At 41.4% G+C, this 27,667-nt stretch overlaps 1 protein-coding gene across 2 annotated transcripts in view; it reads left to right on the top strand.

The window, feature by feature from the left end:
- The first annotated feature begins 1,819 nt into the window (after positions 1-1,819).
- Positions 1,820-27,667, top strand: part of LOC307123816 (adhesion G protein-coupled receptor E5-like) — a 39,001-nt gene continuing 13,153 nt past the window's right edge. Inside the window, exons 1-11 of one of the 2 annotated variants that reach the window (XM_079812534.1) lie at positions 1,837-2,205; positions 13,265-13,336; positions 13,438-13,578; positions 13,665-13,793; positions 25,222-25,344; positions 25,539-25,667; positions 25,943-25,998; positions 26,076-26,165; positions 26,275-26,428; positions 26,530-26,646; positions 26,728-26,954. In XM_079812534.1, coding sequence (XP_079668660.1) covers positions 2,175-2,205; positions 13,265-13,336; positions 13,438-13,578; positions 13,665-13,793; positions 25,222-25,344; positions 25,539-25,667; positions 25,943-25,998; positions 26,076-26,165; positions 26,275-26,428; positions 26,530-26,646; positions 26,728-26,954 — 1,269 coding nt within the window. In that variant the 5' untranslated portion in view covers positions 1,837-2,174. Of the gene's footprint in view, positions 2,206-13,264; positions 13,337-13,437; positions 13,579-13,664; positions 13,794-25,221; positions 25,345-25,538; positions 25,668-25,942; positions 25,999-26,075; positions 26,166-26,274; positions 26,429-26,529; positions 26,647-26,727; positions 26,955-27,667 lie in introns of both variants that reach the window. The other variant, XM_079812535.1, reaches the window with a different exon arrangement.

Raw genomic sequence — 27,667 nt, 5'->3', positions numbered from 1 at the left:
ATTATGAAACGAGTAAATAAATAAAAGTGAAACAATCATGTCTCTGTTTGTAAATGCTTAATCAACAGATGCAGTGTTGAAGATGAAGACAGTCAGTAGTGTGTGTGTGTGTGTGTGTGTGTGTGTGGTCAGTTAGTGAAACTAATTCGACTCAGTTTTATGAAAGTATGTTGGATGTCCCAAAGCTTGCCTACTCTTCTGCTACACAAAAAGAGAACATACTTTTAGGGCGTAGTATAAGTAGGCAAATTGGGACGGAGCATCATCCACTAAAAATCAACAAAACTCCAGCTGAATGCTTAAATCTTCCATTTCCTGAGTGCGTTTAGTCTCGCATACACACACACACACACACACACACACACACACACAGACAGAGGCCATCAAGTCAAGTAAGTGATTTAATAATTATTTTAAATAAGTTGAAATCCTGAGTCTCTTTTCCTGACCTTTCCCATGACCCAGCGAACTGTGTGTGTGTGTGTGTGGAGGAAATACAACTTAAATTCCCCTCAGTCCACGACATCAGGAGACAGAGAGAATGTGTGTGTACTTAACTATAATTTTGGGGGACAAATTTAAATTTAAAGTAACCAATAAATTATGATTTTATATGTATCAAGCTTTTTATATTTTAAATATTATTGTGAGATTCAATAGATAATAGAAGGATCTTAGAAAACATCTAAGATTTGAATACTTAAATGCTTTTTAAATGTTTTTTTTTTTTTTGAATACTCATATTTATATGTCAATATTTGCCCCTGGAGCTCAACCGCAGTCGTGTGTCTCACTTATTTGGCAATAGCCAACAATACATTGTATGGGTCAAAATTATAAATTTTTCTTTTATGCCAAAAATCATTAGGATATTAAAGATCATGTTCCATGACGATATTTTGTAAATGTCCTACCGTAAATATATCATAAATGCATTATTATTAGTAATATGCATTGCTAAGGACTTCATTTGGACAACTTTAAAGGAGATTTTCTCAATATTTACATTTTGTTGCACCTTTATATTTTCAAATAGTTGTATCTCAGCCAAATATTGCCCTTCCCTTACGGAAATTAACCATGGTTTTATTATAGTAACCGCCACTGTTTCTATAACCACAGTTTTACCACACATACCACCTTTAAACTATGGTTAGAGTGGCAAAGCCATTGTTAATTTGTGGTTACCATGTTTAACTACAATATCCATTTTGCTTTTCGTAAGGGTATCAAACCATACATTCAGTGTTCAGATAATAGGCCTTATATTTCAAAGTAGGCCTACATACTGTATACTTAAATATACCAGTTAAGAATGCCAATTTGTGTTTGCATTGTTACAATCGCTGTTGTGCAACTCAGGACATGACGTCATCGGCGCGAGTGTCAACAGCGGCCACCATTGTGTGTGAAATGAGTGTAAAAAAACCCCCGTTTGCTCTGAGTCAGACCGACCACCGAGAATATCAGAATATCTGTCGGTGAGGTTAAGATAAAAATAATAATCATTAAACAAAAAAAACAGTGAAATTACAGACACAACCACTGATATTAAGTCTTGTTATAGTGCTAGTTTATCGTGTTCTTAGCACTTTTATATGATTTTAACTGAAAAACAAATCGAAAACTACACATTTGAAAGAAAGTTTTTTATTTTATTTTGCTGAGTGAAAATGGGAACCGCTGCAAAAAAATGCGCGCGTCTTGCCGCCTTCGGTTACGGTTACTCTCTCTCTCTCTCTCTCTCTCTCTCTCTCTCTCTCTCTCTCTCTCTCTCTCTCTCTCTCTCTCTCTCTCTCTCTCTCTATGAATAGCTGCTGACTTCTCTCGCACAGTAGCAGAGTGAAGGGGTAATATAACGGACGAGGCCAGTGGGGGGAAAAAAGAAGAGAAAATAGTGGAAACTTTCCGACCGCGTGGATTAAGACAAATAGAGCCGAAGTGAAAGACGAGACGAACCCGAGGAGGAATCATCTGGAAAACTGACTGGAAACTTTTGAAGAAAAAAGAGCTTCTTATCAGACAGAGACACATTCACTAGAGGAGAGAGATTTCAAACCGCCTCCCGATCTCAAGTGAAAGGGAATGTGACGGGAATCTCCGACGAATATACAGATTTCTTTTGGGAATTGTTTATCATACACAGACCAGCGTCTGACAGCACGTTTCCTAACATGGACCTGAAGTGGGCACTTCTTCTTTTGGGTGAGTAGATGTTTGTGTGTGTGTGTGTGTGTGTGTGTTGAAGGCGGACTGGTCATTTTAAGAGTAGACAGACACGGGTGTGTGTTTTAAACAAGGACTCTATTCTTTAGACTGGAGGGTTTCTGTTCTGTTCTCCGTGAAACCAGACACGCGTATTCTTCACGGCACTGAATCATAATGAAGAGTCTCTTTCGTAGACACAACACAGACAATAAGACTGATAAGAATCTACATCAAAACTCTCTGTCTGTGTGCGTGTGCGTGTGCGTGTGTGTGAAAAAAAGTTTGTCAATGGATCCGTAGTGAAATGTGGGATTTCATCGAAGTCATTCATTTAAATTTGTAGAATAAAAAATATTGCTCTCGTGGTTCATTTACAAATATTTAAACAATGCCATTCAATTAAATTTACATTCAAAGGTTGAGCAAAATCTATTGACATCCATTTTCTTTATTTATATAGGCTATATGTGACACATGTGGCCATGAAACCAGTCATAAGGGTCAATTATTTTAAAATTGATATTCACGACCGAGTTGAATAAATAAGATTTTCATTGATGTATGGTTTGTTAGGATAGGACAATATTTGGCTGAGATACAACTATTTGCAAATCTGGAATCTGAGGGTGCAAAAAAAAAAAATCTAAATATATTGAGAAAATCTCCTTTAAAGTTGTCCAAATGAAGTCCTTAGCAACGCATATTACTACTACTAATATTTTTTTATATATAGCCTATATATTTATGGTAGGAAATGTATGGAACATGATCTTTACTTAACCTAATGATTTTTGGCATAAAAATTGATAATTTTGACCTGTACAATGTATTTTTGGCTATTGCCACAAATATTTATTTACCCGTGCGACTTATGACTGGTTTTGTGGTTCAGGTTCACATATATAAAACATATTATTTAGGGCTGTCAAAAGATTAATCACGATTAATCAATCACGATCAAGCATGTATATATTTAAGAAAAAAATATTATTATAAAACATTTATATTTATTTATATTATAGATTATATAAATGTATATACAGTATATACATGCAAATATTTCTTAAATATATACATGAATGTGTGTGTATTTATATATAAATAATAATTAACAGAGTACACACACATATATTATGTAAACACAAACTTTTATTTTGGATGCGATTAATCGCGATTAATCTTTTGACAGCCCTAATATTATTTCAAGAATATGTTTACCTTTCAGATGTATCTCTTTGACTCTTTCTCCATAATTAAATTTGAGAGAAATATGTCCAATTTTACATAGAAATTAGATTATTTAGTCTTCTAAATGTAGAATATTCAAATACTAAATTAGCAGATACTATTTCCAGTGTACATTATACATTCACCGATGGGTTAAGGCACAATGTTGCAATTTAACTAAATCTATAGCATCTTATACCATCGTCTATTTCTTATTAGCTATGTTTATTTAAACATTTTTTGTATTTTTAATTTAAAAAAAAAATGAATAAAAAAATATAAATGCATGAGGGTTTGGAAAGAGCTGGCTGGGTAACGTGAAATGCTTTCTCAATGTTTGGTCCCATGACGGGGCCTCAGTTTCACAAGTTCTTGTGGCTTTTTTCTTCAACATCCCACAGAAGTGCTCTCTGACGCAGTGTAAAACCTTGCGTATGTGCCATCACTTGTGTGTGGGTCAGGGTTTGTGTACATATAGGTTCCCTATTGGCATTGATGGTTCCATGAATGACCTTTAACATCCACTCTTTATAGTGGAAAAAAGGTACTTTACACTAAGAAAATAATGGTTCTTTTAAGATTCACTGAAAGTTTCTTTCCTCGATGGCATTGTCATGAAAGCACGTTTTTTAAAATTAATTTTCAAGAGTGTATGTATGTAACCAAAACATCCCCACACAAATGAAATTAACAGGAAAACCACTTTAAAAATATACTAAATAATGTATTATTGGAAATAATAAGACTAGAATAGTCCCTAGAAGTGACCTAAATGTATTAACCAAGAGGCTTGCCAAATAGTACTGTGAATTGAAAGCAGCATAGATAGCATAACCACAGATGGTTGAGATAAAAGTCTTCTACACACATGGTGCAAAAGTCCCCTGCCTTATATTGATGTAATCATTTAGCAAACACTTTTATCCAAAGACTTACAAATGAGGACTAGTCCCAGTTAGTCAAGCACAGTACACGAAGCAAGGGTTAGTATTAATGGGTCAAGTGTTGACGAAAAAGATGGCTAAAGACTTGAGATAGGCCATTCCACCAGCAGGGAAACAGTCAGGTGAAGGTCCGTGTAATACACTTTTGATTAGACTATTCTAGGCTATATTCTAAATGTACATTTAACAGATACTATATCCAGTGTCTATTTCTTCAGAATGTGGTACAGCAACAGTTAATGCTTTCTCAATCTTTGGTCCCATGAGGGATCAATAGTTTCACAAGCCCTTGTGTTTTTTTTTCTTCTCCACCATTGCACAGAAGTGCTCTCTGACGCAGTGTAAAACCTTGCGTAGGCGCCATCACTTTCATTATCTTTATCTGTCGTCTTCGTCTGTTTCTTGGAAATGACTAAAGACTCTTGGGATGTGTTCGGCTGGTCATTCCACCAGTAGGGAACAGTCCAGATAAAGATCCATTCAAAAGTGATTTCATGCCTCTTTGGGATGATGACCCCACAAGGCGCCTTCACTTGCAGAACGCAAGCTTCTGGAGGGCACGTAGGTCTGGAGTAATGAGTTTAGGTACAGGGGTGTAGATTCAGTGGTCGTTCTGTTGGCAAACATCAGTGCCTTGAATTTGATGCGAGAAGTTAATGAAGAGAGGTGCGATGTGCGCTCTCTTCGGCTCGATAAAGACCACTTTTCTGGGTTCTGGATCAGTTGCAGAGGTTTGACAGTGCATGCTGGAAGGCCTGCCAAGAGAGCATTACAACAGCCAAGTCTGGATAGAACAGGAGCTCGGGCGAGGAGTTGTGTAGCTCCGATAGGAAGGGCAGGCCCGGTTCTACGGGGGTGCTAAAGGGTGTTAAGCACCCCCAAACGCAAGCAAAAGCACCCTCACTTTAATAATATTGGCGAAACAGATTTGGCATATTTGAACATTTGTGTCCGAGTTCTGGAGAGCGTCAAATGCATCTATTTACAGCGTGTTTTTGCAGCGGTGAGTAATGCAGCCAATCACTGATATAGTCGTTGATCTCTCGAACGCGATCAGAATCTGAAAAAAAAAGAGGTTTTTTTATTCAGTGCTGAGTTTATGCAGGCTCGCGAAACCTCTCTTACAAACAAAGTCAAGACACGATGTAAGTAAGGGATTTATTGTTGACGACTTAATTTTTATAACGGAACTTTGTGAGATTGCGATGAACTGACAAAGCAACAGCATTTTAGTCATCGTATAGCGATCTTGGCTCGGTTTCGAGGCAACAGTCATTCATTGAATAAACTTTTATTGCTAAGAGGACTGATGGCCAAATGCTTGCTACAAAGTGACGGAAGTGACATCTAAATATAAATGCCACTCTGCACGAGACAGAAATATCCTCCTGAGACCCAGAATAGAGGTTTTGCTTCTGTAGAGGACATTATTTAAAGAATTTCTCTGACAACATACACAGTTTTAAGTCTGGATATTCTTACGAAATACAAGACATTCTTATGAAAATATTATTACACGTCTTTTTACATTACAACACATTAATATGCAAATTAGACAGTGTATAAATGCATTGCCTAGAATGGGAATGGCATTTCTGGCCATGTTTATATTGCATAAAGTAAAATGGTAAATCAAATGATTCTGTATCTTTCATAACATTGAGAATCATCTTTGTTTGTCATCAAAGTTTGGATAAAAACTTGAAGCATAAAAATTGTTTGGTGGATAACAAAAAAAAATCCCATTGTTTGTCTATTCATGTCTTTTAATGTTCTCAATAAAGGGGTTATGGTGTCCTCTACAGAGCAGAGGATATAGCATAGCCTATAACATAGGAATAAAAAATACGTTTTTTTTATGCTTCAAACAATAAATAAATCTAAATTCACTTTTTTTCCGTTTCTAAGGAAGATGACTTGTTACAATACTAGTAACGAATTGAAGCAATGTAAAGGCAGACTAAGATTAATAGACAATTGTAGCAAAATATTTTTGAAATTCTTGAAGGAAGGGCCTGATCCTCCTGATGTTGTAAAACTTCACAATGTGTGAAGTTTAACTGATCATCAATCACAACTCCAAGGTTCCCGGCTGTCCTGTATGGAGTCATAGTTGACAGACCTCATAGCTGCAAACTCACCTTTCAGTGAGAATTCACCTTTTTGAGAATAAATAGGTCACCTACGAGATTTAGATCCGATTAGAAAGTGTTTTGGAAGGGTGGGTGGGCTTGGGAGGACAGTCTTTGGACAGGGTCATGGTGAATGAAATCATGAGAATTATGCCTTCTCAGTTATCCAAATATAAATAAATAAATAACCCTGCTCCTGGCTTTGCATACGCTCCTGGAAAGAGTGAATGCACAAATATATAGCTCAAATTGAGTAAAGGGCGCTTTTTACAACTTACTGTCCGTCCGACCGACCTCCTCACTCACTCTTCCAAGCAAGATCCTTTTTATTCCTGTTTCTATAAAGTATGAAGATGTATCGTACAACTCCGGGTATCCACATATGATTTTGTCCTCATTGTTGTCACTACTAGAGAAAGCTCCTGATTGGTTAACGTGGCGCGAATATCTGCCAAAGTTCAGATTTGTCAACTTTCTCAATTCACGACGTGTCATTCGCACCACCTCATTCGCACGAATCGCGCCGCAGAATGTCTTTTCGCATCTTTGCATTGACTTAACATGTAAACACTCACGACTTAACGCTTCATTCGTGTCTGGTGTGAACACACCATTAATGTTAGAATCTTGTAAAGTAGCCCTATGATAACCTTAATTGAATTGCCATAAGTATAGAGCTTGGTGTAATTAGCCTGACATGGCTGACTTGTTTTGAGTTAAAGGGTTAGTTCACCCAAAAATGAAAATTCTGTCATTAATTCCTCACCCTCATGTCGTTCAACACCCGTAAAACCTCTGTTCATCTTCAGAACACAAATTAAGATATTTTTGTGTAAAGCTGATGGCTGAGAAAGGCTTCAGATAGGCCTCCATTGGCATTCAGTACATTTACACTCACAAGACCCATAAAAGACACTAAAAACGTCGTTACAAAGTCCATCTCACCACAGTGACTCTACAATAATTTTACAATGCGACGACAATAGTTTTTGTGCGCAAAAAAAAATCAAAATAACACCTTTATCCAACTTGTTCTTGTCTTCCGTGTGCGCCTCCACGACGCATGCGCGACAATATGACGCAGATCCGGCGTTCGGACACATGACCCAGAAGAGATTTGTTTACAAGCAGAGGAAGACGCGCGTGTCTAAGCTGTTGGATTCTACATTGATCGTGCTTTAGGTCTCGGCGTAGTTCTCAAAATGGGGCTAAAGTGTGCATTTCATGGATTCCTGAACCCCGGCACTACGTCATATTCTCGCGCATGCGTCGTGGAGGCACACACGGAAGACAAGAACAAGCTGGATAAAGGTGTTATTTTGATTTTTTTTGCGCACAAAAACTATTGTCATCGCATTGTAATATTATTGTAGAGTCACTGACAGAATTTTCATTTTTGGGTGAACTACCCCTTTAAAGGGATGGTTCGCTCAAAAATGAAAATTAGCCCATGATTTAGTCCCCCTCAGACACCTCACCCCTCCACAACATCCTGGAGGTCCTGCCTGATTAGCTGAATTAGTTTCTCAAATGCCAGCTTAGTTTTTCACTACATGTTTTGGTTATAGACCCACACACACATGACGGTAACACATCTGACAGCTGAAGGAACATTTGATGACTTGAGCATGTCATTACTTTTATATATGAAACCGTACATCCCTACTGGAAAAAGTCCACAGACTCATTGCAAGCACACAACTCAAAGGTACACCACCATATGTAAATACATCACCACCAAGGCACCAACAGTCAAACTGAAACCCACATGTAAAAGTGAAGACAGAAAACCGCTCTGTGATGCTCTGCTTTATAGGGTCATAAAGTCATTAGGGTTTCAATGTTTTTTTTGATTTTAGTTTAGTAGATTTAGACATTTGATTTGACTCATAAAGTTCACATAAATATTGTATTACCCAAAAAATAAAAAAATGCATGACTTGAGTGTGAGTGCTGGGTGGAAAGTTGTGCGTTGCAATTTTCGTGTTCACCCAAAAAAAACCCAGCAGAACTGAAAATGGTGTGAAGTGCATGCTCTCTCGTCCTGCAGATGCACAGATTATTCTGAGAGTTTTGATTCGTAGAAACGCTCGACACATCAGCCACAGCGCTCACAGCAGATCAAGGACATCTTTGACACATCTGTGGTTTCCTGAACACACTGACATTTGTTTAGGGTCGTTTCTATGTGTGAGATGAGTGTCGTGTTTGTATGTGTGAAAGTGTTCTGTGTGTGTTCTGTTTGTTTGCGGGTAGTGTTCATTTTGTCAGCTGTTAGTCTTAGTCCTGTGTCAAATGTACGTTTTAGTTTGTATCAAATTATTCAAGCTTGTTCTGTTTTGTCTGGGCAATGAAGACTGCATAATGGTAAAACTGATAATGATTATTTTCCTCAATTATAATCACAACTATTGTTGTGATTTGAGATATTTATTTGTACATTTCCTCAGAATTATTGCACTTTTACCAAAGCACAAATCAAGAGAGCGTCAACGCATGGCCTATTTCACCTCATCTAGTTTTCTGATTTATTATAGGCTATTTATCATATAAATTATACTCTCTATATTATGTAAAACATTAAACCTCTCTAAAAAATGAAATTCCTAATAGTAGTAATACCAATAATTTTCATGAAATTTTTAATATTTTATATTAAAACAGCAAAAAAGACAAATAAAACGCAAACAATAGCCACTGAAAGTTTGATCACCGATTTAGTCGCAGAAACAGCACAAGCTGCTCGTTCCGGACCACAGACTAACTGAATGACACTTTAATTTAATTCGATGAACTCCAGCTTACACGTTTATCAGTGTTTTCAGATCATCCATAGCACATGATAGAGAGAGCGTGCGCATGGTTGCCTCATTGCAAATATTAAGTAAACAATGTATTATGCTGATAGAAAGCTGATAGAAGCTTATTAAAAACAGTATATATTTTCTCCTCTTTTTATTTGACAAAAAACAGAGAGATTTTGATTCAAACCAGTATATGTGATCATATCTTTATCATCAGCAAGTAGCCAACAATTGATCACATCTCCTCTTGCTTTTCTTGCCATAACAAACACAGTTACAGCAGCCAGAGAAAAAATATTGTTAAAACGTCAAGAGTCAAACTGCACAAAAAACACTGAAATAAAACACAGATCACCATAATAATGACCAAACATTTTCAATAAAACATCAACATCTAAACCTCTGTTAATTAAAGGGAAGTGAAGTGAAGTGACGTGTGGCCAAGTATGGTGACCCATACTTGGAATTTGTGCTCTGCATTTAACCCATCCAAGTAAAACACACACAGTAGTGAACACACACACACACACCCGGAGCAGTGGGCAGCCATATTGCTGCGGCGCCCTGGGGGCAGTTGGGGGTTTGGTGCCTTGCTCAAGGGTCTCACCTCAGTCGTGGTATTAAGGGTGGAGGAGGGTGCTGGTTATTCACTCCCCCCACCAACAATTCCTGCCGGACCTGAGACTCGAACCCGCAACCTTTGGGTTACAAGTCTGACTCTCTAACCAATAGGCCCCGACTGCCCCCCAATTCTCAATAAGAGCTTCTGTAGATGTCTGACAGAAATAAAGTCAGTCTGGTTAGTAATGTGTGAAGCTGGTGATGCTGTTTGTGGAGTTGTTTAATCCTCCTCTGCTGAGAGATTCAGAGATTTAATGTCTTCTTTTATCTTCAGTTGATTTCATCTAAAGCTATGACTGAAGTCAATTGTAGTTCTTGTGTTTCTCTTTCCTTCAGTGATTCTGGAATTATTGTTGACAGCAGGTGTTCATCAGTGTCTAAATTCACTCATTTTTTTCATTCAATCGCTCAAGTGGACTTTATTAGTAAATTAATGTAGCAGTATAATGATTAAAATAGTGATTAATATGCTGTCATTTCACCGTCTTTCTTTACAGTGCTGCGCTTATTCCAACCAAAATTTGACGTCTATCTGACATTGTAGCTTGACGTCAAAGAATAGTTAGGTTTAGACGTCAACCTGACTTTCATTTTCAACCAAAATTTGAGTCCAACGTCTTCCTGACATCACATTGACACACTGTACCTGCTGGGTATGCAGGATCCAAAAACTGTATTCAGCTGCTCTTGTTGTGTCAATTCAAAGTACCCCTATTCAGATTCCAATTACTTTAAAGAATTTTGTTAGAATACTTTACCGTCCTCGTATTGAGCACAAAATAAAGGCCTGTACACACCGGGACGATTATCGCGTGCGCTGATCGCCAGCGTTTTTCGAGATGTTTTTCGGTCTTTGTGTTCAAACCTAGAATTTTTCCGATTTTGATACTAGTATTACAAATTCTGGCATCGGTATTAGCGGGTACTTGAACCCATGTACGATCCGATACCATTTTCTTAAACAAGATCTAGTTATTATGACCGCAAGCTTTGCCTAATCACTGCGCGGTTCTTCTTCGCTGCTCAGAATGCATTGCAAACACAGGAAGTTGTGCTGTGTTGCCACAAGCAACCACTGTTTAGGGCAGCGAAGAAGAAATGAGAAAGCGTTAGCAGTATGTCCGCTGTTTAGGCATGTGTTTAGCTGTATTTCGTCTCTGCGTGACACTCGCTCGCTGTCTTTGTCCTCCCCCAGTTTCTCTACCTCTACGTGCATTTTTACAGTCTATGGTCACTATATGAGGACACGAACGCATAAACCGTCACTTCATGAGAATTTACTGTCATATAATGAACACAGGCACTCAAAGGTGTTCATGGCTACCCGTCAAAATAAAAGTTTGGTTTAACGTGAATACATTTTCAGAATATATTAAGCTACTTTTGTAGCCTACAGTAGATTTAGCTACGTCTCTATGTAATAATAATACGTCTCTACTAATAATAATAATTATGCCTAGAAGGTTGTAAAGAGATTTATATTCCTAGACTTTTTTGTTGCACTGTTTTTTTATACAGTTATATTGTAAAGCTAAAATACCTTTTTCAGTTTGCAGTTTTAGATTTGTGGCTGCATTTGAAGTTCTTTTTTGCTTAAGAAAAATAAATAATATTACTGTCAAATGCATGTCAGATAATAAAAATACTGTGATGAATACAGTAGTTCACCATGTATTTGTTCATGTTTTATTAAGGGATGAGTCTGAAGCACACCATAAAATTATTCTAGCAAATCATACAGGGCTAGTATTATATACAGATACAAACCCAGGTATCGGATCAGTACTCGGCATCGGCTGATAATTCTATCGCCATCTACTGCACATTCAGTAGATGGTGCTCCCGGTACACAAGGTGGTGCTGCGGCACTTTACGCCTCTGACACTCGCTTGTCACACAGAAGAAGAAGAGAGACAGTATTTACGTGCTTGCCAAAACCATTCACACACTTTTTCTAACTGGCAAGCAGCATTAGCAGCTCATCTTCTTTTTTGTCTTCCTACTTCCTCTTCGTTGTATCAATGTGTGCTCAGCAAGACCGCTTTCTGCTTGAGCGCCACCAAGTGGTGTTTTACTGTAACTTCAGCAGTGTGCGGTGAGCACACTCACATTTGCACCCTTTGTTTAATCACGAGGCATTCAAGGGTTAGTTCACCCAAAAGTGAAGGTATTTTAGTTAAAATCTAATGGCTCTGAAAGGCCTCCATTGGCACAATGCACGGTTCACTCTCAAGACCCTTAAAAGGTACTAAAGACGTCGTTACAAAGTCCATCTCACTACAGTGGTTCTAAAATAACTTTATGAATCGGCGAGAATAGTTTTTGTGCGCAAAAAAACCCTAAATTACGACTTATATAGTGATGACGATTTCAAAACACGGCCTCATGAAGCTTCAAAGCGTTATGAATCAGTGAGTCGACTCATGAATCGGATTGCGTGTCAAACCGCCAAACTGCTGAAATTTGGCGATCCAAACTGCTGATTCGTAAATTAAAGTTATTTTAGAACCACTGTAGTAAGATGGACTTTGTAACGACGTCTTTAGTACCTTTTAAGGGTCTTGAGAGTGAACCGTGCATTGAGCCAATGGAGGCCTTTCAGAGCGATCGGATTTCAACTAAAATATCTTAATTTGTGTTCTGAAGATGAACGGAGGTCTGACGGGTGTCGAACGACATGAGGGTAAGTAATTAATGACAGAATTTTAATTTTTGGGTGAACTAACCCTTTAAATTAGGGCGATAAACGTTCATGCACATGTGCATCACTCAAGTCCTGTTCCACTTGAATCTACACTGCGAAATAAACTCGTTTTACGGAGCTTGCGGTCTGAATTTAACTAATGATGAATTTAACAATTGTAAGAAAATGACTTTTTTTCTTGCAGGCTGCATGCAACAACACATAAACTAATACAGCATGACTAGTCCCACTCCGATTCACGAACAAATGACTTTAATGTGTAGGTTATTTTTGGTGAAGCAAAACTTACTATGCAACCAGTGTAGATCGATTCAGATGAGGCATCATACAAGGCATCGGTTTGACTCAGACTGGTGGATCTGTCACTGAATGAACGCTGTTACCGAACGTTTTTTGCAGCACAGAGTCTCACTGGGGGGTTTCTGTATTGTTGAATTTGCACATTATGATGGGATATGATAAAGTAACATCCAGAAAATTACAAGATTGATGATAATATTCATTCATACAACTTCATTAAGTTTAATTTCACCTGACAGAATAGTTTTTCAGATGTATTTATGAATATATTTATGAAAGTACAAAGATAATTCTACAGATCTTGTTTTTCTTTATCTTCATCAGGTCTTTTCCTGCGGTCTAGTGAGTCTCGTGAATGTGAAGTTGGATTCAAAAAAGAAAACCAGACCTGTGTTGGTAATGAGCACTGTTTTGTCACTTAACAGAGGGAATTTGTGTAACTGTAGTTTTTGAAATTTGTAATGATGTTTCCTTCTTGATTCCTGCCTCCTTTACAGATGAAGATGAGTGTGTGCCAAAGAATGAGTGTGGTGAAAACGCTCATTGTTTCAATACACATGGAAGTTACTACTGCATCTGTAAAAAAGGATTTAAATCAAATCCAGCCAATTTCACAGCAACAACAGGAGTGTGTGTGGGTACGAAAAAGGATTTATTATGGGATAAAACAATCCACTACTTTGATTAAAATACTATAATTAATACCAACTGTTTCCTCCAACAGATATCAATGAGTGTTTAGAGAAGACATTTCCATGCTCAAGTGAAAAGAAGTGTGTGAACGCCCCTGGCTCCTTCAGATGCTTGTGTCCTGAAGGATATCGTGAATCAAGACTAGACTCACCATGTGAAGGTGAGCAACCTCACTCGTATTGCTTTTCATTCATTCAGTGTCAGAAATCACCTTTTTTATTAAGAGTCAATATGTGCCTTCCAGAACAAATCTTTGGCTTTTATTATTGTTTTCCCTTTATGGGAATTCAATTAATTTAATTGAAATGGCTAATATCCCAGCTAACAGAGAATGTTCTGGGAAGGTTCCCAGATAGCAAGCCAACATCAAAATAATGTTAAATCAATGTTAATGTGTAAATGTTAACTGCACTGAATCAACATCACGTTTGCACCCGCAAGTGATGACATTTTTTTTAAATTTCATCCAAAAATCAATGGTAATGGCATTAAATCAATGTTATAATGTGATGATGGTTCAACATCATTCTTGCACTTTTTAGATTGATGTTAAGATATTGATATTGTATTAGGGCTATTGATAATATCGCAATATGACAAAACACGATTTCCTAACCGCAAAGGCTGCAATTACAGTCTGGTCACGTGACACGCAAGAGTAAAGTCTGCAGAAGAAGCATCAACTTGGCACGTTACACATATCATATGCCTGGCCTAAAAGGGAAAAAAAAACTATTTGTGTTTAATCTATCTAATATTGTGTTACTATATATATATATATATATATATATACATACTATAGGCTACAATAGAGGTGGGAGAAAAGATTCTCTCTCCAATGATTCTGGGTCGATTCTGAGCTTAGATTTTAACTGCAGGTGCTCTCTCTCTCTCTCTCTCTCTCTCTCTCTCTCACACACACACATACTCACACAATCACACACGAACCATAAAATAATATTTCATAACGTTCGGAAAGGTTGACGGCGCGAATTGCAATGACATTCGCAGTTCTCTTTCATCATCTCGTGTTCGAGATCCACCTATGGGAAGGGCATCCGTACCTGACCTCTGCAGAAGCATCCAATTGCACCAAGTCTGGCAAGACAGACAGGAGCGCGCAGCCAATGCCCGGTAAGGCCCCGCCCCTTACCTGCGGGCATATATAGAGCCTGCACGCGCTACTGTACTCCAGTTGACATTCGCTTCTCGCGATCTCTGCGTGTACACAGCTCGGTTGAATTGACGCTGCTCACTAAAATGTCTGCAGGAGGAAATATCCTTCGATCAGCCTCCGCCAGACGTGACAGTTTCTATTCCGCCAGATTGTCTGTGTCTGCTTTCGGAGCCGCCCACGCTCTCTCACGTTTTCCTGTCCCACGGCTGCCCGCCACGGATTTCTCTACGTTTTTCGCCGCGTGTGGTGCGCTTATCGCCGCTAAGGACCTTCACTCGTTCTGCGTGGTTTGCTTGGGCCTCAAGCACGCGGAAGAGGCCCTGGAGAATCCGGAGAACTGCAGCCACTGCCTCGTGCTGCCTAGGAAACTCCTGCGACGCCGCCTTAAAGTTGCTGCTACCCAGTGCGGCGAGCTCGACTTTTCGGATTCAGACGTGGGACACGGTGACGACAGCGCGCCACCGGGGGCCTCCCGGGACGCGACCGCTCTTGTTTGGGCTGACCAGCCTAACTCTGAGTTCCCCGAAGAGGACATCTTCGTGGGCAACCTCCCGCTCGTCGACGAACCGGCCGGGTCCGGTGACGACGACGACGCGGGCCTTCTCGGGGTCTCCGAGGACGAGGATGCCATCCCGCCCTCTGGTATTCCCCAGGCCAGCGTCCCCGCGGCCTCCCAGTCTATTCTCCTGGATGTTTGTGAACGAGCGGCCGCTCGTCTCAATATTGAGTGGCCGGCTCCACAGAGCGCCACCTACCAGGAGAGAGACATTTATGATGGGAAAGTGTTGGGAGCTCCTCCTGGCCCAAGGAAGCAACTCTTTCCCGCCGTTCCAGCATGTGCTAAGCACATGAAACACTACTGGCAGGACCCGCTCGACTTCAAACACGGTCTCGCGGGCCTGGAGGTAAAAGACATGGCGGCTCTTGGCATGGGTGAGCCGCCCGCTATACAGGGAGTGCAGAATTATTAGGCACGTTGATTTTCTGATCATATTTTTTTTCCAGGCACATTTGACCAATTTCAAACCACAGTAATCCTAATAACTACTATTGATTTAGTATTTAATAATGTATAAGTGATATATAATTGTTCATGAAGGCTGGAAATGAAAATCACCTTATATTCAGGTGTGCGGAATTATTAGGCATGTTTTCTTTTACAGATAAATTGAGCCAAAAAAGAGATTTAACTCAGACTGAAAAGTCAAAAAGTATTAAATGCCCATGAGAAGGATGCAATACTAATGCAATACTAGACATTGCAGTTAAGGCGTGACCATTGGACAGTGAAATGCTCGTTGGGTCAGCAGGATCTGACAAAAACAGGTGGTGAAGAAAAGACACCTGTTAACTGCAAAAGAATTAAGAATTAAGGTGAAGAATTAAGGGTGAAACCATCAGGAAGTCTCCAGAAGTGCAAGGTGTCAGGATCTCAGAGACTTCAGTTAGGTAAAGAATCCTAAAAAATGACCCCCACTAAATAAGAATCATAAGCTGAAGTGTTGTAAAATACATGAAGCCTGCTTTTTTATAGGCTTTATAGGTTTTATAGGTTGAGAATGACTCTTGAAGGACCAGCTCCTCATCCTCTAGTACCACTGTTTGAAGAATTCATCTGCCAGTACGTTTTGGGAGTTCATTTTAGTCCATCCTGAAGTCCGTTTTGCAGAGATGGACTAAAAATGAACTCCCAAAACGTACTGCCAGATTCTGGCAGATGAATTCTTCAAACAGTGGTACTAGAGGATGTGGTGCTGGTCCTTCAAGAGTCATTCTCAACCTATCTGTCCATAAAGCCTATAAAAAAACCTTCTTCATGTATTTTACAACACTTCAGCTTGTGATTCTTATCTAGTGGGGGTCATTTTTTAGGATTCTTTACCAAACTGAAGTCTCTGAGATCCTGACACCTTGCACTTCTGGAGACTCCAGGTAGGTTGCATCTCTGGAAAATGGTGGCGCTGGAGACTAAAGGGTTCCTGATGGTTTCACCCTTAATTCTTCACCTTAATTCTTAATTCTTTTGCAGTTAACAGGTGTCTTTTCTTCACCACCTGTTTTTGTCAGATCCTGCTGACCCAACGAGCATTTCACTGTCCAATGGTCATGCCTTAACTGCAATGTCTAGTATTGCATTAGTATTGCATCCTTCTCATGGGCATTTAATACTTTTTGACTTTTCAGTCTGAGTTAAATCTCTTTTTTGGCTCAATTTATCTGTAAAAGAAAACATGCCTAATAATTCTGCACACCTGAATATAAGGTGATTTTCATTTCCAGCCTTCATGAACAATTATATATCACTTATACATTATTAAATACTAAATCAATAGTAGTTATTAGGATTACTGTGGTTTGAAATTGGTCAAATGTGCCTGGAAAAAAAATGTGATCAGAAAATCAACGTGCCTAATAATTCTGCACTCCCTGTAGAGCCCTCTATCGCCAGGCACCTCATTCCAGCCCAGGGAGGGCTGCTCGCCCCCCCTAAACCGGTTCTTCCTAGCAAGATGGACCGTTTTTCTGCCTCGGTGCACCAGGCCGCCTACAAATCATCGGCCTTGGCTGTTAGAGCACTTAACGTCTCTTCGCTCCTTTCTGCCTACCAGGCGGAAATCCTAGAGGACCTGGGCCAACAGCTCGACAAGGGATCTCCCTCCCCTTCACTATGGAAGGAGATCATTACGGTGAACGATCTCGTCCTCCGCAACGCTCGTCAGGCCGTCCAAGCCTGTGGGCGCTCCATGGCGCTTTCTGTTGTAGGGGAGCGCGCGCTCTGGCTCAATCTGTCAGGCCTCCCGGACAGTGAGAAGAGACGCATCGCAGGCGCCCCGGTAGAGCCCGGCCGGGCTCTCTTTGGGCCCGCCGTCGCACTAATGCAACAGCGGTGCGACGACAAAAAGAAGGAGGACGAGGCTTTCAAATTATGTCTTCCTAGGAAGGCGGCTCCACGCCAGGCGCCCCCTGTGCGTTTGCCTAACCCGCCGGCCCCGGCGCGTCACTTTCATCAGGGCAAGGAAAGGCCCCGCAACAAGCCCGGCCCGCAAAGGCAGCAAAACCCACCCTCGACCAAGCCCTGGGGGAAACCTAATGCTGCTGCCGCCGCGGGAAAACCCCCAAGCTCTACCCCCAGCGACTCCAAACGCAAGCGGCCTGCCTGATGTTTGGCCGATGAGGGTTTGGGGTTCATGTTCTCGAGCGACAAGCTCTCTGGACTCGCTTCCCGCACTAGAGCCCCCGTCCAAAAGACGACGGGCCACTTCTGGAGGGTCCCCCCCTCCCATGGCTGCCCAGCCCATGTGTTCAGTGGACGTTGTGTGTTCTCCCCCGTTCAAGGGGTCTGTTGTGAGGATGTGTTCAAAAACAGTGTCACCACACCGCACATGTTGTGTTCCCCTCACTCAGCTAATAAAGGCTTCGGCCCCATTGTTTCCCCGAAAACAAAACACACAAAAAAACTCAAACACATTAAATCAAACGAATCAAATGAATTCGTTACAGAGGGATGTCCTCCCTCTGCAGGCAAATCACTTTTCTCTGCAAAGGGCGGACAGCTCTCTGAACCCACGCATGCAGTCCCTAGTTTCCCCACTAGAGGACGCCATTGCATCACAAATAAGCCAGCTGGGCACACACGAAGCCGGCATCGCTCGGGTGGGTACGCTCGCAAGCCGTGCGGCAGTTTGGCGAGCTGCAGCGGCACCAGAGTGGGTGATGCGCACAATAGTGCAGGGCTATCGTCTGCAGTTTGCTATGAAACCCCCGCGGTTCAGCAGTGTTCTCTTTTCACACACAGAAGAGAGCACTGCCCACGTTCTGAAGGAGGAAATCTCCTCCCTTCTGAGCAAAGGTGCGATTCAGGTGGTTCCCCCCAATCTGATAAACCAGGGTTTTTATTCTCGTTATTTCCTGGTCCCAAAGAAGGACGGTTCTCTCCGTCCCATTCTGGACCTCAGAGTGTTGAACAAACATTTAAGGAAATACAATTTCAGAATGTTAACTCATGGTTCGCTCGCCCGCGCCATAAAACAGAACGACTGGTTCACATCGGTCGACCTGAAAGATGCTTTTTTCCACATAAGCATTTATCCACCACACAGGAAGTTTCTTCGTTTCGCCTATCAAGGCGTTTGTTACGAATTCATGGTCCTGCATTTGGTTTGAGTCTAAGTCCACGGTCCTTCAGTCTGTGCGCGGAAGCGGGCTTGACTCCCCTGAGAATGTCTGGTCTACGGATTTTGACATACATAGACGATTGGCTCATCATAGCCGACTCGAAGGAAAAGGTGTTGCAGGACACCTGCCGTGTGCTCGCGCACATCACATCCCTGGGCTTCAGGGTGAATGTGAACAAAAGCAATTTTGCACCCAGCCAGAATGTGATCTTCTTGGGCCTGGAGCTGAACTCAGTCTCCATGCGAGCGCGTCTCTCTCAGGAGCGCGTTCTCTCTCTGATGAACTGCCTATCGCAGTTCAGGGAGGGGGCGAAGGTGCAATATCGCACATGCCTCAGACTACAGGGTCTTATGGCTTCATCTATCCAGGTTTTGCCACTAGGACTCTTGAGGATGAGGGCGTTCATGAAATGGGTTTCGTCACTACATTTCAGCCCGTTACACGATCTCTGTCGCTCGGTAACAGTGACGCGCACCTGCGCCGCAGCTCTGCGCCACTGGAGGAGCACAGACTTTCCTGGGGACGGTATTGTTGCGGAAAGTTGTGACGACGGATGCGTCCTTAACAGGCTGGGGTGCCACCCAAGAGGGCAGAACTGTGAACGGTTTGTGGCCGAACAAACTACGTTCAGAGCACATCAATTATTTAGAGCTTCTGACCATTTGGAAGGCTCTGAATCATTTTCTGCCTCGTCTGCAGGGACATCATGTGCTCGTACGCTGCGACAATACCACGGCAGTGGCTTATATCAATCGTCAAGGCGGCGTGCGCTCGTCGAAACTTCATGCCCTAGCTTACAAGCTGCTGGTATGGAGCAGACGTTTTTTCCTGTCGTTACGCGCTGTTCCGGGAATCCTGAACAGAGGCGCGGATCTTCTATCGAGGGGGAACCCGCTCTTCGGAGATTGGCGCATTCACCCTCAGATAGTGAGCATGATATGGATGAGATTCGGACAGGCGTCCGTAGATCTATTCGCCTCGCGCGAAAACAGCCATTGTCCTATGTTCTTCTCGCTAAAGGACTTGGACGCGCCCCTCGGGGTGGATGCACTGGCCCACCCGTGGCCCAAAGTGCTGCTGTATGCCTTTCCTCCCCTGTGCTTGATAACTCCTACACTGGCCAGGGTGAGAGAGGGGGGGCTGTCTCTCATCCTGATAGCTCCCAGGTGGCCCAAAGCGCCCTGGCTGGCGGAGATAATCCCTCTGTTACATGCTCAGCCGTGGCGCCTCCCCCTCCGCACAGACCTATTGTCTCAAGCGAACGGGGAGATTTATCACCCACACCCGGACAGGGTAGCTCTCTGGGCCTGGCCCGTGAAAGGACGAACCTGAGCGCGTTAGGGCTTCCCCCGCGCGTGGTGGCTACTATACAGAATGCCAGGGCCGTTTCTACACGGTCCTTATATGGCTGTAAGTGGCAAGTGTTCGATGAGTGGTGTGATGGGCGGGGTCTCACGTCATATCAGTGCTCAGTCTCTGATGTTTTGTGTTTCCTCCAAGACCTTATGGATAAAGGAAGGTCTTTTTCCACTATTAAGGTCTATCTGGCAGCTATCTCTGCTTGTCATGTGGGCTTTGAGGGCTCATCGGTTGGGCAGCATCTTCTAATCCGCAGATTTATGAAGGGTGCCCGCCGCTTGTTGCCAGTCGTTAAGGGAACGATCCCTGAATGGGACCTCTCCTTGGTGCTGGAAGCCCTGTCTCAATTCCCTTTTGAGCCACTGGGGGATATTTCCCTAAAGTTGCTGTCTTTTAAGACAGCTTTGCTCTTGGCCTTGGCGTCAGCCAAACGTGTCAGTGAGTTACATGCACTCTCGGTTCACCCCTCGTGCATTAAATTCTCTCTGGGCGGAAATAAGGTTTTCCTTAAACCTAATCCAGCCTTCATGCCGAAATGTTTTCCTGCGTTCACATAGGGGGTATTGGAGCTGTCCGCTTTTCACCCTCCGCCCTTTTCCTCCGCGGAGGATCAAAGGTTAAATGCTCTGTGTCCGGTCCGTGCGTTACAGACGTATGTGGCTAGGACCAGTGCATTCCGGAAGAGTGATCAACTTTTTGTTTCATGGGCCCCTCCCCACAAAGGGGATCCCCTGTCTAAACAACGCCTTTCGCATTGGCTTGTGGACGCTATCATTTTGGCGTACGAATCAAAGGGAGTGCAACCTCCAGGGGACATCAGAGCTCATTCCACAAGGGGCTTAGCCGCCTCTTGGGCTCTGTTCAGGGGAGTATCACTGCAGGATATCTGCTCTGCTGCCAGTTGGGCTTCTCCCCATACGTTTGTGCGTTACTATAGGCTGGATGTTACCAAAACTCCGGTAGCACATTCGGTTTTGGAGGTGGGGTCATCCTAACCCTGCCTTCTCTTGTGTGTGCCACACACATTTCATGTCCTGCTTGCACACCGCAGTTACGTGTGTGCGTCGGTGTGGCGGGTTCATGATTATGAGACGTGTCAAGCACCGCCCCCTTGGGGGTGACCGTCTTTTTCTGGCTAACAGAACCTCACTGTGAGTATATTGGGCAATCGGGGAGCTGTCCATGTCTCTCCCATAGGTGGATCTCGAACACGAGATGATGAAAGAGAACAATAGGTTACTGTCGTAACCCCGGTTCTCTGAAACATCGAGTGGAGAGATCCACCAGCCTTGCCCCGCTTGCCGCACGAGAAGCGAATATTCTTACTGGAGTACAGTAGCGCGTGCAGGCTCTATATATGCCCGCAGGTAAGGGGCGGGGCCTTACCGGGCATTGGCTGCGCGCTCCTGTCTGTCTTGCCAGACTTGGTGCAATTGGATGCTTCTGCAGAGGTCAGGTACGGATGCCCTTCCCATAGGTGGATCTCTCCACTCGATGTTTCAGAGAACCGGGGTTACGACAGTAACCTATTGGCTTCTTTGCACAGGATATGCGCTGTGAGAAACTTTGCTTGATGTCACGCTTACAGAGTGTGTTCTCGCCCGCCGATATTTTCCTTACAAACGCTCAACGAAGGCTTCATTCATGTCGTTAGGAATGCAGTGTGCTTGTATATTAAAAATAAGAAACTCACTGACAGAAGGTTTTCCATTTCAAATGCTCACGCGGCGCTTTGTGAAGAGTGCTCGCGAGCACGCGTCTGTGTGCGTCTCAAAATGCTTTTATGACGCAAAATTAATGTAAACACCATCAGTAATGTCTTAAAGAATTAAACAGACAGGGCAAAAACATCTTATATTTCAAAAGAGATTGTGCATTAGTGTGAATGCAGGTCTCCCGCTGTCTATGATGATGTCATCATTAATAATCAAACAACAGTAAAGCTGAGAAAGAGAAAAATCACTCACAGTTCAGACACTCTTAAATACTGAAAGCACTCTTTGTTCATTGCTTGTAATATGTTTTTTTGTTCCTCTTTATGATTTACTAGCTTATGTTTTGCAGCTATATTAGTTTATATATTTAAAATGATTAACATGCAATTGTTTTAATTAAAATGTTATAATGTGTAGTTATTTTAAAAAGCTTATAATTATAATCATAATAAAAAACATTTTAAGTTTTAAATAAATTAATAAGATTAATATTAATATTAATAATTAATGAGGAAAAAGTTCAAGAATTGTTTTGGAATCGGAACGTGACTCCCAGAATCGGAATCGGATCGTGATTTCCACCATTACTATACAATGATGTATTGTTGAATAATACAGAAGATAAAGAGTTAAAAAAAAGAATTGCATATTAAATCGCAATCGCAATATTGGTTAAAAAAAATCGTAATTAGATTTTTTTCCAAAATCGTTCAGCCCTATATTGTATTGACAATCATCATTATGGTGATCAGTGTTTGCTTTAGTTGGGCAGTTTGACATCATCATCTAAACCTCTGTTAATTCTCAATGAGAGGTTCTGCTGAGATCTTGAGAGATTTAATGTCTTCTTTTATCTTCAGGTGATTTCATGCTGTGTGGCTTTAGTTGTAGTGTTTCATTTTCTGAACCATCATCACATTATAACATTGGTTCAATGCCATTACCATTGATTTTTGAATGAAATTTGAAAAATGTTGAAACATTATGACCAACATTAATTCAAAGTTATCTATTCTAATGTTCTCAAAACATTAGTTCACAGAACTATTATACCTGTAGCAGTTAAAGAACATTAAAAAGTAACGCATAACTACATATTGTGGTACTTGACAAAGGTTTGCCAAAGTAGTCCTGAGCCCATGTGGTGATATGGCTTCTAGATGAATGACGATTCTTGATGCAGTGCCGCCTGAGGGATCGGAGATCATGGTTGTTCAGCTTAGGCTTGCGCCCTTGTCCTTTACGCACTGAAATTCCTCCAGATTCCTTGAATCTTTTAATTATGTTATGCACTGTTGAATGTGAAATATCCAAATCTCTTCCTATCTTTCTTTGAGGAACATTGTTTTTAAACATTTCAATAATTTTCTCACGTATTTGTTGGCAAACTGGCGATCCTCGGCCCATCTTTGCTCCTAAAGGATTAGACCTTTCTTGGATGCTGCTTTTGTACCAAATCATAATTACAATCACCTGTTGACATCACCTGTTTCAAATCACATCATTATTTAACCATTTTACCTCATTACTAGCCCTAAATTGCTCCTGTCCCAACTTTTTTTGAAATGTGTTGCAGGTCTGAATGACAGGAAAGGATGCATATTTACAAATGACATGAAGTTGACCAGACAAAACATTAAATATTTTGTGTTCATATTGTCTGCAATGAAATACAAGTCAAATTAAATTTAGAAATCACTTCTTTTTTTTTTATTTGCGTTTTCCATACTGTCCCAACTTTTTCTGATTTGGGGTTGTAGATCATTATTAGATTACGAATAAAAACAGGAATTTTTGTAACGTTAGTTCAAGCCCTTTCTGACCCTGATTATAACCATACAAGGTCCATGTGATGCATTTATAATTTTTAAGCATATAATTTAATGAAACATGAAACATATGAGGAGGTTCACAGAAAAGATGTTTGTGTGGAATTAAATATTAGCATACTGGACGCTGTGAAACTGTAACATCCAACAGTGATTCTAACTAACACTTTTTAGTTTACTTTACTTAATTTCTTAACTTAATTGTAAAAATCGTGAAATCTGTACTATTCACATACTATATCTTGTTTACTTAGAAAACCCAAGTTAAGATTAACTGACTGGTTTGAGTGCCATTTTGTCAAGCAAAAAATATGACCACCATTATGGAGATCAGTGTTCTCTTTGGTTGAGCACTTGGAACATTCATATTATTGTAATTATCTTCCTATTGATGCATTGATATAACAAGAAATCACATTTATTTGGTTTCAAAGGAAGAGACGTAATAAATAGGTTGCTTCTGACTGAATCATTAACTATAGTTAATGATTTAGTCAGAAATTAGATCACCTTTAAAAAGCAATCTATGTAATACTTCCGTTCATGTCGTATAATCATTTACAATTTTATTGCTCACACTTGCGTCATAAACACCTTGTGAGACTTAATTTAGTTGATATAATCCCTCTATATTTGTAACAATTTCTTGCAGTTGATCATGCTTCACACACACACACACACCCTTCAACATTCAGCATCAAAACACAACAATGGTAGCTATACTAGTCAAGAGTAAATCTAAAGTAAAGTATCACGTACTCTAAGTAATTAAGCATTTGTCAGCACAACATACTATTCCTATTTCACTTTACTTGGTTGTGTTTTTAAGCAAGTCTAACTAATTCGATTTTACAGTGTAGTATGAGGCCTTCCCACATGATTTCACTATGACTTTGCATGTAGGTACGGTTCATTTATCATCTAGGAAACATTACATTGGCATTTGCACAACACGGAAATTGCATGATAGAAAGGTTGACGTCACGTCTGGGTTATTTGTCACATCGGAAATGGGTTTAGTCGAGTTGCAGTGTGACATAAAGTGTCTCTTGCCGTGTGCTCTGATGATTTTGCCGCATCTTTACACATTTATCTGGGTTTTCTGTGCAAAAAAGAGACTTTGGATTCTGTGCGCAGTATATGCTACTTGTATAAGTTGCTATTTATAATGGTACAGCAGTTGACTAGGATTGATACGTTATTTTGAGGGGTTTCAAGCTGATACAGCAGCTGTCATTGCGTCTCTAACCTCTATCATCTCACTTCTTTATCTGTGAACTTGTGTTTGTGTCTAAATGAAACCCTCGTCTCCTTCTCTCTGTGTGTGTGCAGCAGATGTGGATGAGTGTTTGTCCTCAGTGTGTGGAGTTCACAGCAGTTGCACTAACACACTTGGCAGTTTCTTCTGCACCTGTTCTCCAGGGTTTGATAAGCGTGAGAACGGAATTTGTGCAGGTGAGCGTCACTGTGCTACTAATGATACTAATAATACTGACACCGGTGTGTTTGAGTGCTGATCACGTCAACATCATAACATTGCTGCTAACGTGTGTGTGTGTCTGCTGTCATGACATCAAAACGATGTTATCAAAGGAATCTGTGTTCAAGCGACTAACAGTCTTCTCTCTCACTCTCTCTCTCTCTCACAGACATCGATGAGTGTTCAGATCCATATGTTTGCGGCACAAATGCTGAATGCGACAATCATCCAGGCGGCTACAGCTGCAAATGTAACCAGGGTTACAGTAACTACGGCAACAACAAGTCAAAATGCATCGGTGAGTGATCAAGTAGCATGTGCACTGTTAAACAAATATATTTGCTAGTGTAACGGAGGCCAGCTAGAAGTTGCTGTGCGAGTAAACCTCACTCCTCTGATCTCAAGAGACGCTCTAGCGACTGACACTAGGGGTTGCAGCCTTTAGCCTCCTTGTTAGAGCATCCGACTCTCATGCCGGCGGATCCGGGTTCGAGTCCCGCTTGGAGTGGGGTGGTTCAAACTGGAGGGGTTACATTGGGTAAAATATTAATTGTGTTGTGTTTTTGTGTGCAGAGATGAACTGTGACGAGTTTATAGTAGAGTCTAATAAGGAGGAAATGCCTGAAAAGGTAAAACGTCTGTCTCCTAGTGATTATCGTTAGTATTTTATCAAATGGAGATTAACTGTGTGTGTGTGTTTATCTAGTTGAAGAGTTTACTGACGCTTTTGAAGAACAGCTGTGAGTCTCTGAGTGATCCAGACGGACGACGTCAAACCGGAGAACAGTTACTGGAGGTGAAACCGCAGCTTCCTCTTGTTTCTTCTGCATTTCTTGTGTTGAAACCATGGTAACTTGATGATAGAGCTGGAATATGCCTTTCAATCTCATTGTGTTTGACTCCAGAACCTGTTCACCTCCACCGATGATCTGCTGTCGGATGGAAACTTTGCTGACGGCGAGGCGTTGAGTCAGTTTCTGGACGCGGTGGAGAACAGCATGCGCCTGATCGGACCTCAGCTTAAAGAGCCGGTGACCAGGATGGAGACGTACAACACCTGTGAGACACAAACATCATCTCACTGTGTTACTGAATGGAAATACTGCTGAAATGAAAGAGATACTGAAAGCAGTTGTTCTGTGTGCTCATGTGAATCACAGACGCTGAGGTTGCGGTCACACGGAATCAGACTCCGCCCAGTGGGAATGTCTCTCTGAGCACAGACTCCGCCCTCTTCAACACCAGCTGGAAAACGGTAGTAGGGGAATCATATCCAGGTACAAACACACATCCACATATATGTACTTATGAAAGCATCAGTGCATTCATGACCAGATGTGAATGTCGTTGTCCTTTAGGTTTTGCGTTTGTGGCGCTGGTCAGTTATAAAGATCTGAACTCATCCAGCGATCTGATGCACAAGATGAGCCGAACATCTCAGGAGCAGGAGAGCAGAGAGAGATCAGATGGAAACCAGAGAAACGCCACATATCAGCTCAACTCGAAGGTGGTGACGGCCGTCGTCAGTAATACAGAAACCAAACAGCTTTCTGAGCGGGTGACGCTCATCTTTACACATGAGGAGGTGAAGATGCTGACATATCTACTCACTCACAAACACCGACCAGCACAAGATCTTACTGGAGACACACATACAACCTAAATGGTTTAATTTAGGGTGTGTTCTGGGTGATTACTAGGGCATTGCTATGTGGTTGTTGCATGGGTGTTAGGCTGGATCTTAGTGCTGAATTTTTTACGACTGACAACAACATTCTTTTGAATAGACTTGAAAATACTGAAAAGTTCAGTATGGAGTACCCCAAGGCTCAGGACTAGGACCGTTACTTTTCACCCTGTACATGCTAGTTTTGGGAGATATCATTAGGAAGTAGGCCTGTCGTGATATTCCGGTATTGACCATAACTTCAAATATCTTTAGAGAGTAATATTTCTGTTGTGTTTTTATCCAAAATAGGGCAATGTGAGCATTATGGAAAGCTAAACTCTCACATGTAATTTGTTCCATTCATACACGACAACAGAGTGAGACCCATAGAATTATTAAACGTTTGACATTCCAGGAAATCCCTAATATTAACAAAACGTCCAGTGATCGTTACAGCAGAATAAGATGCAGATGGAGACATTTGAGTGATTAAACATGAAGAGAATTAACACACAATTGTGACAGTATATGGTGTATCTGTTCTTCAAGCCATCTGGGTTATTTTTGTAAGGATAATGTACACAGATCAGGCATACCATTATGACCACTGAACGGTGAAGTGAGTAACA

The sequence above is a fragment of the Gobio gobio genome, assembly GCF_949357685.1.
Source record: "Gobio gobio genome assembly, chromosome: 3".
Lineage (NCBI taxonomy): Eukaryota > Metazoa > Chordata > Actinopteri > Cypriniformes > Gobionidae > Gobio > Gobio gobio.
The sequence above is the reverse complement of the archived record's forward strand: the minus strand, read 5'-3'. Positions and strand labels throughout refer to the sequence as shown.